General features: G+C 38.3%; 1 protein-coding gene across 1 annotated transcript in view; it reads left to right on the top strand.

The window, feature by feature from the left end:
- IMPG1 (interphotoreceptor matrix proteoglycan 1) overlaps window positions 1-17,523 on the top strand; it is a 128,274-nt gene that overhangs the window by 18,467 nt on the left and 92,284 nt on the right. Inside the window, 2 exon segments of the mRNA XM_034991000.1 lie at window positions 16,598-16,764; window positions 17,032-17,060. Of these exon segments, the coding sequence (XP_034846891.1) occupies window positions 16,598-16,764; window positions 17,032-17,060 (196 nt within the window).

The following is a 17,523-nucleotide window of genomic DNA, read 5'->3' as shown; positions in this document are numbered from 1 at the left end:
AGAAAGAAAGAAAGAAAGAAAGAAAGAAAGAAAGAAAGAAAGAAAGAAAGAAAGAAAGAGAAAGAAAAAAGGTGGGATCCAGGGCATAAGTAAAGGAATTGGCCTTGAATAGGAGCGGAATGCTCATCAAGTAGTCACAGGAGGGAAAGTAGAGTATATAAACACAGATGCAGTCAGTGAGCAGATGCAGTGCTGAACACTGATAAAGTTCTCTTCTTGCTCCTCTTATTCTTAATAAAATGTGGAACAAGGTCATCAGCTGAAAGTGAGAATTGGCAAGAAGTGCAGGAAATCTGAGAAAAGTTGTATGTAGTGCTCCCGGTGAGTGAGAAACTCAATGGTCAATGGACCAAGGAAACTTAGTGTGATACTAGTTAAGGATTATACATTGAAAGTGAGTCCAAATGGTTGTTTTTCTCCATCCATGTTCAACTACAAGGGTGCAAGTGAGGAGTAGGAAGAGGGCTGAATTTAACATGGCTATGGTTTTATCTCAATTACAATAATTGAGGGGCAAGGGAATTGAGGACTTGTCATCCTAAAGAGCTAGGCAATATTAATATTCTTTCCCATTGATATCCATGATTTTAATTGGTTCCATTTATTATTTATTTATTTACTCTTGGATAAGTTGAAAGTATCTAGGAATGCTGACTTTACTAAAATATACTTTATGCATACCCATCTCCTTTCTGTTCTTTTGGTTTTCATTCACAAAGGAATTTTTTGTCTTCTCACTTGGGATATTATCTTTAATAAGATGACTATGTCCATAGTCTCTGATATTAGACCCTATAGCAGAGAGAAGAAATTTAAAAAAGAGGTTGCAATAATATAGGTGGACAGGACATAGGAAACTAATTTTTATGGCATAATGGGTTTCTTTAATGAATCTAATTCATACATATATTATAAAAGACTCATTACTAGTTCCACATGAATTTTTCATGAATTCACTTGATGAAATATGTACTGCATATGTGTCCTGTCCGAACCCTGTACTAGGTAAGCACCAAGGTGATTAGGGAGAGGACAAGATCACAATACTCAGGTTTTTGAAGTCTAAAAGTCTAGGTTTTGCAAATACAAAGGTATTTTCAGCCTAAAAGGGAAAACATATTTACAACAAATCACTCTTCAAGCAAGCACAACAACACAAATTCCATGACATTGGTTCATCTAATTTACCACCATATGCCATCCTGGGCTGGAACATAGTAGACATTTAATGAACACTGGTATATCAGTAAATCAGTAGAGATCTGAGCCACACTAAAGCAACACCAGGGAGCAATGAATGAATTCTGAGTGTGGGGTCTGAGAAAGCTTAGTAGAGAAGGAAAGAAAGCTTAGAAACTGGCCCATGAAGGAAGAAGGGAAAGAACAGGCATCTAGTAAGAAGGCACAGACAAGCACGAGATGAGCACTAAAGCATGGAAGCACAGGAAGACTTCAGGGACACGCATAGTCTTGTCTTAGGACTAAGAAGTGTCGTGAAAGAGCACATAAAGAAGGAAGAGTAAGGGCGCCTGGGTGGCTCAGTTGGTTAAGCGACTGCCTTCGGCTCAGGTCATGATCCTGGAGTTCCTGGATCGAGTCCCGCGTCGGGCTCCCTGCTCGGCAGGGAGTCTGCTTCTCCCTCTGACCCTCCCCCCTCTCATGTGCTCTCTGTCTCTCTCATTCTCTGTCTCAAATAAATAAATAAAATCTTTAAAAAAAAAAAAAAAAAAAAGAAGGAAGAGTGATACCAGGAAGGGAAATGCATGGACAGTTGGATAAAGGAGTTTTTACTGAGCACTTACCCTGTATGCAACAGTGTTTTAAGTGCTGCCCAAGTGGTAACTCATTTACTAATATCACAGAAACCCTGTAAGAGAGGCGCTATCATTCACCATTTTACAGGGGGGTAACTCAAGCACAGTCAGGTCAGGTACTTCCAAGTTTTATAGCTGGTGAGTCACAGAGCCAGGGCCCTGGGCACCACTAGTGCTATTAAAACATTTTGACTAGTGGGCGCCTGGGTGGTTCAGTTGGTTAAGCAACTGCCTTCAGCTCAGATCATGATCCTGGAGTCCCAGGATCGAGTCCTGCATCGGGCTCCCCGCTCAGTGGGGGGTCTGCTTCTCCCTCTGACCCTCTTCCCTCTTGTGCTCTCTGTCTCTCATTCTCTCTCTCTCAAATAAATAAAAAATCTTAAAAAATAAAACAAAAACATTTTGACTAGTTGAGCAACATATGATTTCGGATGCTACTACATTTTTCTTTCGCAAATAATGAACATATTTAAATTTAGAAAGTAAGCAATGAATATTAGCTCTCCCTTATCTATATTTAGAAGTTCTGAATATGCAAATGTATTAATTTCCATTTTTCTCTTTTCCTTGTTCAATGATATGCCTATTTCCCAAAACTATTGGCTTAGGATTGTTTTCCTGGTGATTAATCTACAATATAATATAGTACAATTGCATTTATTTTTTTCCAAATGCATACTATAATTAACTAAATTTTTCTAATATTCTTGTACTCTGGAAAAGATACAGGGTTTTTTTGTTTGTTTTTTTCTGAAATCACTTTGCCCTTCTTTCTCTTTGTAACTTTGAACTTCACCCAGAAATAGTTGTTGATGGCAGCCAATTCATCATCATACAGGTTATACTCATGTTTTGTCAAGTATTTTCTGCCTCAAAAGATTTTCTAATCTTCTATTAAATATAGTCCCTTTAATAGCAGGTCATTCCACTATCAATTCATTCTCATTAAACTTTTACCTACTCTTTCTAAATCCTTATATAAAGTAAAAATATCAAACACATAAAAATGCATCCAGAGAATCAAAGCTCAGTTCAATTTCAACATTACTATTTATGCAGCATGGAGGACAGTATCTAATGTGATCTAACTGCTTTACCAAAGAGTGCTTTCATTAGCTCCAACAAATATTAGCTCTTTTTACCTCATTGAAATCTGTAACATTCCATGTTTCAATTCTTTAAATTTGGGGATTTGATTTGAAATACTTGGGAAAGACAGACTTTGTAAGCATAAGTGTGGCTTGTTCTATAAATATTTTTGGACCCCGGTAACCTTTAGTCCCTGTTCTCAAAGATTTTGCCTACTTCTTTTCTAGTGATGACTTGGAGTCAAGATGCAGGCAGAAGATTCTGAAACATGACCGAGTGATTAGTATCATCACAGGCAATCCCCTGTGGTTGTCTCTGTGTAATTTAGAGGAACACAAGCTGAGGTGTCTGATACTCATGTGAAAAAGGACACCAGAGAAAGATGGAAGATGGTTAACCTAAAGTAGAGAAATGCCTAACATAGGGAAAATAGGAGGAACTGTGAACTTGGTCTTTGCTATTCCAGAGGGCAGAAATAGGACTAATGTGTGGAAGCTACTAGAAGATAATTTTCATCTCAAAGAAAGAATTAATAGATAGAGATTTCAGAAATGGAACGAGGTGCTTCCTAGATGAGGCAGACAACATTTGTAGAATATTTGCCATGGATCTACCTCAGCAAGGAGATATTAAAAATTCAGTGACCATATAATTCATTTTCCAAACAGGGATACCTTTGAGAATGAAGGGATAGCTGCAATAAACCAGGATATCCCAAGCAAACCAAATCTCACTTCACCCTAATTCACCCTCATTGTTGACCACCAGTTATGCATACTTGACATGTGGAGAATAGGGAAGATTGATCCTAGTAGGAAAAAGAGAACAGGTCAGAGCTCATGGGATTCTGGGACATGGAGCAAATCTGTAATTTTTTCACCTCCTTCAATTCCTATCACGGTAGAATGAAGTCCAAAGGCCCAGATCAAGTAGATCTATGTGAGCAAGCCTGGAAAAGAGCAAAGTGTTAAGATCCAGGAAAATCTAAAGGAACAATGCCAAGACAGGGACACTCTTCCCAGAGCCAGGGTGGAGTAAATACTATTCCCAAAGCAAGTTATTCAGAGAGTTCTATTAGACCGTAATATAAAAAAAGTAAGAACAGGACCAACCCCAAAGGGCAGAATATTGTGGGGGGTGACAAAGTAGAGAGCAGGACCAGCATTGCAATAGGCACTGTGAGAAGAATGGAAAAGTGCGGGTTGTATGAGGAGCACAGTTTCCCAAAGTATGGTCTGTGCTTACCATACTGGATAGGCCTAGAATTATTTAGTGATGCACATTTTTTCTTCCATTCTTAGTGGCAATTGAAATGTTACAAAAACTTCTTCTATGACTTACACTGAAATCTGTGAGTGTTTGAAAGGTTATTAAAAATTAACATTCCTAAACTAAAATTCCCATTTTACTAGCTGCAGTGGGCACTAATGGCTGTACACTCAGCTCCTATCCCCTTCTTGCACTTGCCATTGTTCAGTGTGCACCTTTCAGTCTGCCATGCAGCCAGCCTAACTCAGGGAAAATTGACCACCTCCACAGTTAGAATGAACCACTCAGGGTAATTCTAGTCCCCTGCTCTGTAATCATTCAACTCAAACCAGCAGCATTGGTGTATTCCTTAGCAACTGGTATTGGTCCAGACACATGACATAAGTCAGCCATACTTTAGGGAAAGGTTATTTTTCAAAATGAACAAGGGCAAGCAAGTTTAATTTGGTGGAAGCCAGCCTACAGATAAAGTCACCACATGAGGGGACTGAAAAAGGAAATGAGAGAATGGCAGAAAGGCAGAGTTAGAGTTCTGTTTTCACCAGGCATTCCTTACTGTTAGCTTTCCTTTCCATGTGATAACTTCCTTTTTGTTTAAGCCATTTTGAGATGGGTTGTCTTTACTCTTTACCTGAAGTGCCCTTACAGATCCATAAAACAGTGGTTTCCCAAGCCTGCATGCATATTGGAATCACCTAGGGACCTTCAAAAGTTGCTGATGCTGCATTCCATTCAGAGATTATGATTTATTGGTTTGATGTGTAGCTGGATGGGCAAATTAATCCATATGCTCCCTTTCTTCCTGGAGAGTCCTAAGAATTTATCACTGTCCAAGACTGACAGAGTATTCTAAGACTCCTCAAAATGCCAGAGAATAGGTATTCCTATAGGACTCGGTCCACCCCCTGTAATGAAGGAGGGACTTTTATGCTTTGTGGCAAGATTTGAGTTGCTCCACAGCTACCCTACTTAGATTTCTGCTTGATTCCCTTGTCTGTGCCAGAAGATTAGAGTTTGAGGCCCTTCTTTAGTAAAGTGGGAATATAAGTCTCAGTAAGCCACATGCTTAGGGTCTCAAGGGGCCATAGTGAGTGGTCCCAACTGTTCATCAGTTGTTGTTTTCTTAAATGGAAGACAGACAAAAGGAAAGAGGTGGAGTGGGAGAGGAGGAATCAAGATCTGACCACTGTTAACAGGCTCTGACACCTCCAAATCTCAGTACCCTACCATGTGGTAAACCGAGAAAAATACCTATTTCATGAATATAGCAGAGTTTTTGTGAAATAGTATAACACACATGAAAAAATTCAAAGTAAAGAAATGTTCAATGATGTAAGTTATTGTTATGAAAGGTCCAGAGAGTTAAAAATGAAGTCTAGACCTAACCCTAACAGATACAGCAGTGCCAGCAGGATGAAATGGCTCAAGGAGTGAAATCCTCTGCCAACCTGATCTCTTCATACTCCCCTTCATTTTTCCTCTCACCTCCCACCATAAAATATCCTACTTGCTCTGTAAAGTCAACTCTAACACATGTTCTTGCCCCAACTCACTTTCACTGTGCCACCCTCTGAGCCCCGCCATACAGAAATCCTAGGGCTGCCACTAATAGGCAGGAAGGTTGTTTTGTTGCATTTCCCCCCTGGGTTTCTAGAAACACTCCACTTCCTCATCCAGAGTGCACCTCTGGGTACCACAATGTGCTATCATTCCCCACTTGAATTATAATGTCTATCAAAAGAGGCATCTCTCGGGAGGCTTGAGTGCTAAGTGGGGAGTGATTTTTAGAGATGTGTGGAAAATGGTTTCAATATTTGGCAGTTCCTAAAGGCAAGATGATTTGAGATGTTGGTTTAAAAAAAAAAAAAATAGACTTGATCAGCTCATTATGCTATTCCCTTATTTCTGAAAATGCCTCGTCACTGAAATTTGGCAGTTGCACCAAAGTAGAACTTGAATAAATCAGAGGATTATAACTTTTAGTTTATTCCATTCATTTATCATATATTTCACATATATCAATGTATATATTCACCAGGAAATCAATCTTTCTTTTACAGATCTCTCCATTAAAATATACCATTCTGAATCTAAAGACTTAGACAATGCCCCAAGAATCGAAACATCTGAAAGTACTGCAAAAATGTACAAAGTGTCAACCATGAAACGAATATTCGATGTGGCCAAGCGTCGAACAAAAAGGTCAACCTTTTTCCCAACTGGTGTTAAAGTCTGTCCACAGGAATCCATGAAACAGATTTTAGCCAGTCTTCAAGCTTATTATAGATTGAGAGGTAAGGAAAGAGATGGAACCTGTTTAGCCTCTCATTCCTTTTATCCCTTCCCTTTCACTTATCCATACATTTTTGTTAGCCCCAAATTTCCAGAATCTCTCATTTAGTCACAAGGGTTATATAAATAAGTCAACTAATCTGAGAGTGGTGAATAGTAAACATTCAAAACTATGGTAGATATCTCCTCTTATGTTTAAAATAATGTCCTGTGCAACATAGAACGATTAAGGCATTTAACAAGTCACCAGAAGGCCTTGGCATCTGGGTATTACCTCTTTGTTTTATTTTTGCCAAAGCCCAATATTGAATTTTAATGTTATATTATGAGTAAGAAGCACAGAATGATTGCAACGTCAGGAATCTGAGCAAGTTGATTTATCACTTAAGATTTCACTTTTCAAAAGCAACATTACAATCCAGATCCTTTCTCCCTTCTTGTTAAGTTTAAGTTGTTTATTGCTGATCCAGCAAAAAGTTCTGAGGTTTGGAAACCTGGAGGCACACCCAAGTGCAGAGGAGTTACAAATTAACAGTGGTTACCAAGATATAATGCAGGGGTGTTAACAGGATTTACAACACAATTACTGTGGTTTCCAGCAGAGTTACAGTGCAGTTTTCACCCCAAGACAGCATAACAGGATTCTTGTGGCCTTCTCGGAAATCATTATGGAGTTCAGTCACACCACAGCCATCAGTGGCTATCCTTGTCATTCACTTACTATAGATGAAAAAGTCGCCATGGCTTCTTCTTTAAATGAAAACAAAACAAAACAAAAAAGAATCTTTAGTAGATACTATTAAATCCCCCCAGGTTGCTCTGAATAATGCAAAATATCTTAGCTAGCTGAAGCCTAAACTCAATTCATCTTTTTTTTTTTTTTTCTCTTTTCTTCTAAACTCAATTCATCTTACATGTGAAAGTGAGGGGGTTTGCTGAGGTCCACCTTCATCACATACGATATTTGTTTCCATTCCAAAAAGTATGGTCAACCTGCTCTATTTTAAGCCCATTAACTAGAATGTGCTGGTTCCATTCTAGCCTGTGATGTATTGCAAATTATGGCAGCAGAGAACCCCTTTCATGATACCAACATCCTACAAAGTACTTGAGTATCTACATCTGTAAAATGTACAAAGGTTGAGTTAGTCTGGGGCGTTTTTGCTGGGTTTTGGAGGCATAACTAACAGTCTCAAAAATATCAAGCCTTATGTTCTTCATATGTCTGATTTTATATGGAAGAGACATTTGCTTTCTGACAGAAGCCACACCTACAGAGAAATGACAAGTACTGGATCACAGTCAGAAGGAGAACTCTAATCATTGAAAATCAAGCACACTATATTATTTTGTGAGGTCCTAGCATAGCACCTCTGCATAGCAGTTTCTGAATAAATGCTTATTGATGGATACAGGAGGCAAAGAGGCCATTGGAAATGCAAAGAAAAGGCAATAATGTGTAAATTATTCATTTTGAATGTGGCTACACATTGATCAGATAATGATACTGGTAAATTTCATGTTACTTGTTCATGAATGGAAGTGAAATATATAGCATATGCATCACATTGAATATGAGCACAACTGCTTTAACTTCTAATTCTTCATGATATTCACAAATAGGATTCATTGCAGGTATTTATAAAATAGACTATTTATTGCTGCAACCAAATTTTTAACTCTGTATTTTATTCTTTATTCTTGATTAGGTTTGCCTTTTTCATTCTTGCTTTCCTGGATGAAACAAACCACTGTTTTTCTCCCCACGGCAGCAACAGTCCATTATCTTTATGGCTGCCCCTGGGTGATATGAAATTTTACTATTCATCAGCATGTGTTTCTTAAGTCTAACAAATTGGTTCACAAAGAAACAAGAAATAAGACCTAGTTACAAAGTGGCGCTCCTTTGACAGGGTAACATACTTATTATTTTTGTTGCTGCTTTTACAAAATTATCTTTTGACATCTTTCAAACTTAGGAGAGAAAGCTTCCACATTCATCAAATCAAATGGAATAGTGAGATATTTCTTTTTCCAATGCTTAAAGCAACACAAATGAAAATGTTCTGAGCTTCATGGTAGACTCATAAACACACTCATCCCAAAGCACAAATTCAAGACAGGCAAGTTTTGTTTCTGGTAGTCTCCCAGGGGAACCATGTGCTCCTACCCAGGCAAACTCCCTTCAAACCTCCCACCCCTCTCTGTATCTCCCTCTCTTTCCCTCCCCCTTCCGCTCCTCCTTCTTCTCTCTCCCTCCGCCTCTGTCCCAACCTCAATATCAAAAGCTAGATTTTTCTTTCACATTAATGTATGCCTTAGAGAAAGTTTAAGATAGAGGGTATCCTAGTTCTTGCTTCTCTATGTGTTGTCCATAGACCAGCAGCATCACCAGCATCTGGCAGCTTGTTAGAAATGCAGACCTACTTTCACCCCACCATATCTACTCACAGAATCTGTATTTTAATAAGATCCCCAGGTAATCCATTTGTACTCTAAAGTTCTAGAAGCACTGGTCTAGAGAACATATAGCCAACATCCCCATGACAGAGATTAAAAAAGTGAGGTGACGTGCTCAGTCAGGGCCACTGTGGCAGAGCAGGGTTAGAACACAACATTCTGACTCCAGTGTGTCATCTCTCCATCTAATGCGTGCCCAACACGGTGGCAGGCTTTTTACATACCAGTGGTCTAACCTAATCCTTACAAACGTGAATGACTATCCCAGGGCATGCCTAACCTCCAGGATACATGTTCCCTGGGGTTCTTCCCACATCGCCAAAGAGCCTACAGTGTAGCTTTCAGCAGAAAGATTAAGACTCTGTGGTCAGATTTCAGGCATTGCCCAGCAACTGTGGGAAGACTGAAGAGGCAAGGTTCTGGATTTCCCTAGATTCCCTGTGGAAATCTCTCCTGGTAGATTTAGGGAAGGATGGTGCTGTAAGTTAGATAACAGGTAAGTTAAAGGGCTAGAAAAATCCAGCTTTCAGAAGTTCTCAGACTGCTCCCAGCCCTGAGATCCTTTGATGCTTCAACTTTCAAGGGTTCTTTTGATGCCCCTTGGTAAGGATGGGGTATCTCTCCTGGTGGGACATGGGCTGGTGCTCTGGTTCTCCCAATCACAGAAAGATTCTACACCTCCTGCTCTGTGCTAAGCCTCCAGGAGGTCAGAAAAATGACATCAGAGCAGTCACCAAAAGAACCTGCTCCTCAAAATGTCTGAAGAAAAACTACTCGTCCCTGTTTCATCATTAACATTTTAATCCCTATAAATGACAATACCCCAGAGAAATAATTCTTTTTTTTTTTTAAGTTTCAAGTTTTTAGTTAAATTCCAGTTAGTTAACATGTAGTGTAATATTAGTTTCAGGAGTAGAATTTAGTGATTCATCACTTATATATAACAACCCATGCTCAACACAAGTGCCCTCCTTAATACCCATCACCCATTTAACCCATCCCCCCCAACCACCTCCCTCAACAACCCTCAGTTTGTTCTTTATAGTTAAGAGTCTGTCTTATAGTTTGCCTCTCTCTCTTTTCCCCCCTATGTTCATCTGTTTCATTTCTTAAATTCCACACATGAGTGAAATCATATGGTATTTGTCTTTCTCTGACTGACTTATTTTACTTAGCGTAATACAATCTGGCTCCATCCACATCATTGCAAATGGCAAGATTTCATTCTTTTTGGTGGCTGAGTAATATTACATTATATGTATGTACCATATCTTCTTTATCCATTCATCAGTCATTGGACCTTTGGGCTCTCTCCGTAGTTTGGCTATTGTTGATAATGCTTCTATAAACATCAGGATGCATGTACCCCTTCAAATCTGTGTTTTTGTATCCTTTGGGTAAATATCTAGTAGTGCAATTGTGGATCATAGGGTAGTTCTATTTTTAACTTTTTGAGGAACCTCCATACTGTTCTCCAGAGTGGCTGTACCAGTTTGCATTCCCACCAGCAGTGCAAGAGGGTTCCCCTTTCTCCACATCCTCACCAACATGTGTTGTTCATTTTAGCCATTCTGACATGTGTGAGATGATATATCATTGTAAGTTTGATTTGCATTTCCCTGATGATGAGTGATGTTGAGCATCTTTTCATGTGTCTATTAGTCATCCATAGATCTTCTTTGGAAGAATGTCTGTTCATGTCTTCTAACCATTTTTAAGTTGGATTATTTGTTTTTTGGTTGTTGAGTGTTGAGTTTATAAGTTCTTTATATATTTTGGATACTAACCCTTTATCAGATATGTCATTTCAAATATCTTCTCCCATTCTGCCTTTAGTTTTGTCTACTGTTTCCTTTGCTGTGCAGAAGCTTTTTATCTTGATGAAATCCCAATAGTTCCTTTTATGCTTTTGTTTCCCTTGTCTCAGGAGACATATCTACTAAGAAGTTGCTCTGGCCATGTCAAAGAGGTTACTACCTTTGTCCTCCTCTAGGATTTTGATGGTTTCCTGTCTCACATTTAGGTCTTTAATACATTTTGAATTTATTTTTGTGTATGGTATAATAAAGTTGTTCAGTTTCATCCTTTTACATGTTGCTGTCCAGTTTTCCCTGCACCATTTGTTGAAGAGACTGTCCTTTTTCCATTGGATATTCTCTCCTGCTTTGTCAAGATTAGTTGATCATATAGTTGTGGGTTTATTGCTGGGTTTTCTATTCTGTTCCATTGATATATGTGTGTTTTTGTGCCAGTAACATACTGTCTTGATCACTACAGCTTTGTAATATAGAAGTCCAGAATTGTGATGCTTCCAGCTTTCCTTTTCTTTGTCAGTATTGCTTTGGCTATTCAGGATCTTTTGTGGTTCCATAGACATTTTAGGATTGTTTGTTCCAGCTCTGTGAAAAACGCTGTTAGTATTTTGATAGGGATTGCAATAAATGTGTAGATTGCTTGGGTAGTACAGACATTTTAACAATCTTTGTTATTCCTGTACATGAGCATGGGATGTTTTTCCATTTCTTTGTGTCATCTTCAATTTCTTTCATTAGTATTTTGTAGTTTTCAGAGCACAGATCTTTTACCTCTTTGTTTAGGTTTATTCCTAAATATCTTATGGGTTTTGGTACAATTATATGGAATCAATTCCTTGCTTTCTCTTTCTACTGCTGCATTATTGGTGTATAGAAATACAACAGACTTCTATACGTTGATTTTGTATCCTGTGACTTTACTGAATTCATGTATGAGTTCTAGCAAATTTTTAGTAGAATCTTTTGAGTTTTCTACATATCATCTGCAAATAGTGAAAGTTTGACTTTTTCCTTGCCTATTTGGGTGCCTTTTCTTTCTTTTTGTTGTCTGATTGCTAGGATGCCTTTTCTTTCTTTTTGTTGTCTGATTGCTAGGATGCCTTCTATTTCTTTTTGTTGTCTGATTGCTAAGGCTAGGACTTCCAGTAATGGTAATGGTGAGAGTGGACATCCCTATCTAGTTCCTGACTGTAGAGGAAAAGCTCTCAGTTTTTCCTGGTTAAGGATGATATTAGCTGTGGGTCTTTTGTATATGGCCTTTATGATGTTGAGGTATGTTCCCTCTGTCCCTACTTTGTTGAGGGTTTTTATTAAGATTGGATGTTATACTTTGTCAAATGCTTTTTCTGCATCTATTGAGAGGATCATATGGTTCTTATCCTTTCTTTTATAATGTGGTGTATCACATTGATTGATTTGCGAATATTGAACCACCTTTGCAACCCAGAAATAAATCACCATTTATCATGGTGAATGATTCTTTTAATGAACTGTTGGATGCAATTTGCTAGATTTTGTTGAGAATATTTTAATCCATGTTCATCAGGGATTTTTGGCCTGTAGTTCTTTTTTAGTGTGGTCTTCATCTGGTCTTGGAATCAAAGTAATACTCTCCTCACAGAATGAGTTTAGAAGTGTACTTCCATTTCTACTTTTTGGAACAGTTTGAGAATAATAGCTATTAATTCTTCCTTAAATGTTTGGTAGAATTCCCTTGGGAAGCCTCTGGCCCTGGACTTTGTTGGGAGATTTTTTTATTGCTGATTCAATTTCTTTGCTGGTTATTGTTCTGTTCAAGTTTTCTATTTTTTCCTATATTTGGTAGTTTATATGTTTCTAGGAATTTATTCATTTCTTTCAGATTGCCCAATTTGTTGGCAGATAATTTTTCATAATATTCTCTTATAATTGTTTGTATTTCTGTGGTGTTGACTGTGATCTCTCCTCTCTGGGAAATAATTCTTTAAGCTGCTTCAGACATTTGTGCTTCAGGGAGAAAGTTCTCTGAGCCTTTGCGAAAAGGAGATATTAATGGGGGTGAGGGTGTTCTATGTCTCTGAAGTAGAAGAAAGGGCAGCAGAGAAAGGAGCAGAGTTAGGAAGATGCAGGCACCAAAAATAAGCTTAAATTGGACTGAAATAAAAGGAAGACTTAATCTGAGACCAAAAGCAACATGCCTGAGGGTACGTTGAATTGGTAAATAGATGGATTATCACATTATGTTCTCCCAGATGTTTCACACACAGATATTATCAGTGAAAGTCACCAACACTAAGACCTCAAAGGCAGCACTACTTGATTTTATATACATATCAATGCTGTATCTCTGGCACTTAAATGTGTTTTGAATTAATTAACAGTTTTATTGCATTGGGGAGAGATGGAAGGTCAAAATAACACCCCGAAAAAGAGTGTGGAGTAAGTAGATGAGAAAAATAGCAAGGGCAACTGGTTCACTTAGACTGGACACACAACTCTTAAGATTTGGGAAAGTCTCAAGATATTCAAATGTTGTTTCCTTCTTGCATTGTGTGTAGACCCTTGAGTAGACATGAAGATCCAAAGACTGCATGATTGTTGGTATTGGAAAAGGCATTACAACCCTCTGGTCCTTGCTTGGCAGGTAAAAGATAACATTCACAAAAGTGGGTTCTCCCGGTGAGGCTATTCACTTGCTATCCAGGTGTGCTGACCCCTGTTACTTTCCCAGGTGTGGAAAATTCGATGACACATTTGAGGTGGAGGGGACGGCACCCGCTCCTGGCTTTATGGGTTCTGGTGAGGTGGCTGCTGGTAAATAACCTGAGCTTCTATTGGTCTGGAATTCTCTTTGCCTCTTAAAACAAAAAGTTAAGAAAAATCCAGACATATAAAAATGGGGAGTGAGTGGGGGATAAAGCGTAGGAGTAAGAGTCTCCAAACTGGTCTTCTCTCACCTTGTTCCTTCCCCTAACCCCTTTTCGCAGCAGGCAGGCAGAGTTTCTTTAGAAAGTCAGATGATGTCAGCTTCTGCCCTAAAGCCTCCAATTGCTCCCCATTCCTCCTGAGGTAAAAATCAACATATTATAATTGCTTGTGACAGATGTTATCTAACTTTTTACCCTCACTTAATACTCTAAAATAATTTTTAAACTATGTACCCATTTGCATGCTTTTCAGTTAATATCTAAAGTTTTTCATCATAAGTTTAAATAATTAGATAAGATGCAACTTTTGGTGAGTTGTAAATATCGATAATGAAAATAAAACAAAAATTAGAGCATTCGTATGCATCCAGTAGAATCTGCCATAGCTACTCAATAGTTACCATCAAATACTCCATAGTACATGCTTTCATGTACTCTTCTCAACAGTAAGAAATGCCACAGAGATCCTTTTTCTTCGTACAACCACATTTCCACTCCACTTCCCACTTCACAGCTTTATCTTAATGTAATTTATTTTATGCTTGAAAGTCTGTTAGTGGTTACTCTTACATACTTCTCAGTAACAAAAATATGTATATAAATTTAAATTACAGATTTTATTTATTTCCTGTTACTATAGGCTTTATGTGTACAAAGAAATTTCTTCTGGATTCAGTTGCATTTATAATTACTTTTAATATATAATTGATTAAAACAAATAGATAAATTCAACAAAAAATTTAAGTAAATTTCTATTGACAGATATAAGATCAAATACAGGTTTTGTGGGTACGAACATTTATAAATACAAATTTAGGAAAAAGACTTTGAAAGAGACCAGTTTAAATGAAGGGCCTGTACCTTAACTTTCATTAGCTTCAGCCTCTGGATTCATGGAGTTGCTCTGATGTTGTTCCTCATATTAGTTCATGTACCATTACTTATTATCCATATTATGTGTTGCCAAAATGAGACAGGATTTAGCGTCAGTTTTATCCCTATTTTTTTACTTAGTTTCCCTTAAATGCTGAGAAAACTTAAATGTAAATAAGTAGATGGAAACAGATGGGAGTTTTGTTATAGCAGTATCTTTTTTTTATTATGTTAATCACCATACATTACATAATTAGTTTTTGATGTAGTGTTCCATGATTCATTGTTTGCATATAATACCCAGTTATAGTAATATCTTTATTCTTTAAGTAGATTTGGCATTATATGCTAACAATAACATCATGATCTGTCATTATTTTTAATGATTTGTCAGCTGTCAACTCCATTAGGACTTCTTCTAATGTGTTTTTGGGGCAGGGGTTGTGTGTGTGTGTGTGTTTTATTAACATATAATGTATTATTTGTTTCAGGGGTACAGGTCTGTGGTTCATCAGTCTTACACAATTCACAGCACTCACCATATACCTCCCCAATGTCCATCACCCAGCCACTCCATCCCTCCCACCCCCTTCCCCTCTAGTAACCCTCAGTTTGTTCCTGAGATTAAGAGTCTCTTATGGTTTGTCTCCCTCTCTGGTTTCATCTTGTTTCATTTTTCCCTCCCTTCCCCTATGATCCTCTGTCTTGTTTCTCAAATTCTTCATATCAGTGAGATCATATGATACTTGTTTTTCTCTGATTGACTTATTTCACTTAGCTACCATCTAGTTCCATCCACATCGTTGCAAATGGCAAGATCTCATTTTTTGATAGCTGCATAATATTCCATTGTATATATACACCACATCTTCTTTATCCATTCATCTATCTATGGACATCTAGGCTCTTTCTGTAGTTTAGCTATTGTGGACATTGCTGCTATAAACATTGGAGTGCAAGTGCCCCTTTGGATCACTACATTTGTGTCTTTGTGGTAAATACCCAGTAGTGCAATTGCTGGGTCGTAGGTTAGCTCTATTTTCAACTTTTTGAGGAACCTCCATACTGTTTTCCAGAGTGGCTGCACCAGCTTGCATTCCCACCAACAGTGTAGGAGGGTTCCCCTTTCTCCGCATCTTCACCAACATCTGTTGTTTCCTGACTTGTTAATTTTAGCCATTCTGACTGGTGTGAGGTGGTATGTCATTGAGGTTTTGATTTATATTTCCCTGACGCCAAGTGATGTTGAGCACTTTTTCATGTGTCTGTTGGCCATTCTTCTAATGTGTTGAAAGCAAAGAATCAGAAACCACCCTGCTGCAAAAACAAGTGTTACCCCTCAACTGAGTTCACTTGGTTTCTTAACCTCAACAATACTATTTGACATGGTCCCTTTGTGTGGCAACCTAGAGGCATGTGCTGCAGTAAGATTAGGGAGGGATGAATGGGGGAAGGATGCAGACCAAAGGGAACGGGGAAAAGGAAACGTGTGTCCTCAGGTGGACGGATTTTAGGAAAGCATGATAGGAAAAATGAGACCTAGATATTGATTCTCTTTAAATTGTCTGGGTGTCTCTTTATCCCGTGAAAAGTCTTTAAATAAAGCCGGGTACCTATGCCCCAGTTTGAAGATTATTGGTTCACAAGGCCCTACACGGTCTCTGTTCCCCTCACCACATCTTTCTGTCTTCATCCTCTTTTACTGTTATCCTTGCCCTGGTCACACTGACAGAGCTCTTTGCTGTTCCATCAATGTTCAGAGCATTCTCCAGCCTTGAGGCCTTTTCCATACTGCTCAAAAGTCACCCTATAGTGAAGCCTTCCTCAACTGCCCTATTTTAAACTACAGCCTCTCTCTCTCTCATATTTCCTAATCCTCCTTCTTTTATTTTTCTCTGTAACACATAGAGGGGTTCAATATGTATTTGTTAAATGAATTAATTTCTGTGCACTATAAATGAATGTGTCCACATAAGCCATAAAAGAGCACTCCATGTTCTAAGATTATGCTTGGGCGGGGAAACAGGAATCATCTTAGGATGTGGCCATTTTCTGCTCCTAACTGTGCTCTGTATTGCAGTGTGTCAGGAAGCAGTATGGGAAGCATATCGGATCTTTCTGGATCGCATCCCTGACCCAAGGGAATACCAGGACTGGGTCAACCTCTGCCAGCAGGAGACTTTCTGCCTCTTTGACATTGGAAGAAATTTCAGCAATTCCCAGGAGCACCTGGATCTTCTTCAGCAGGTGAGCCTAAACGCTGTATATTGGAACACCGTCCAAATAGCTCCCAGGCCTCCAGCCCCTGCCCCTTTTCAGTTGGTTTCCACTGCATAAGAGTTAGTTGAAGAAATGCTTAGAGATATCTGATAAGGCCAACAAGAATTTTATTTTTGCAAAATAGCATTGTACAGGCTGGTTGAAGTGAAGTTAAAGGGAAAAGGGGATGAAAATAGACTTTAGCTCTTCAGTTGACATTTTCTCCTGATAAAATTACTTTTTATCTTTCTGCAGAGAATAAAACTGAGACACTTCCCTGAGAGGTAAGTACCCAAAATAGAGTGCAGCATGCTTTTGACTTTTGAAAGATCATATAATGGAGTGAGACTGAGCTATTGTACCTTTATGATATTATGTCAGCACTGAGATCTGTGTAGGTTATTCTGACAGACAAATTATGCATATACTGCGCTAAAGATAAATGAGTATGTAAAGGGGAAATGGATAGACCCTAAAGACTGAGATAGATGTTGGCACTATGTTTGCAGATAAAATGGATTCATTACTATGTGTTAAGTATCTAATGTGTATTTTCAGTTATAAGATATAGAACAATTTTTTTAAATAGTTTGATTTTTAGAATTTATGGTAAACTGTTAGTTACATCAGGAAAATACTAATACAATCAGAGAGCAACCTGCATTTTGAACTCTCATTTGGTATTCTGTAAAGCATTAGTATTTCTCAAACTAAATTACCGAAGCACTGAGCTATACTCTCAACAAG

This window comes from Mirounga leonina, unplaced genomic scaffold (genome assembly GCF_011800145.1).
Source record: "Mirounga leonina isolate KUSES-001 unplaced genomic scaffold, KU_Mleo_1.0 Mir_53, whole genome shotgun sequence".
NCBI classification, from domain to species: Eukaryota; Metazoa; Chordata; class Mammalia; order Carnivora; family Phocidae; genus Mirounga; species Mirounga leonina.
The sequence above is the reverse complement of the archived record's forward strand: the minus strand, read 5'-3'. Positions and strand labels throughout refer to the sequence as shown.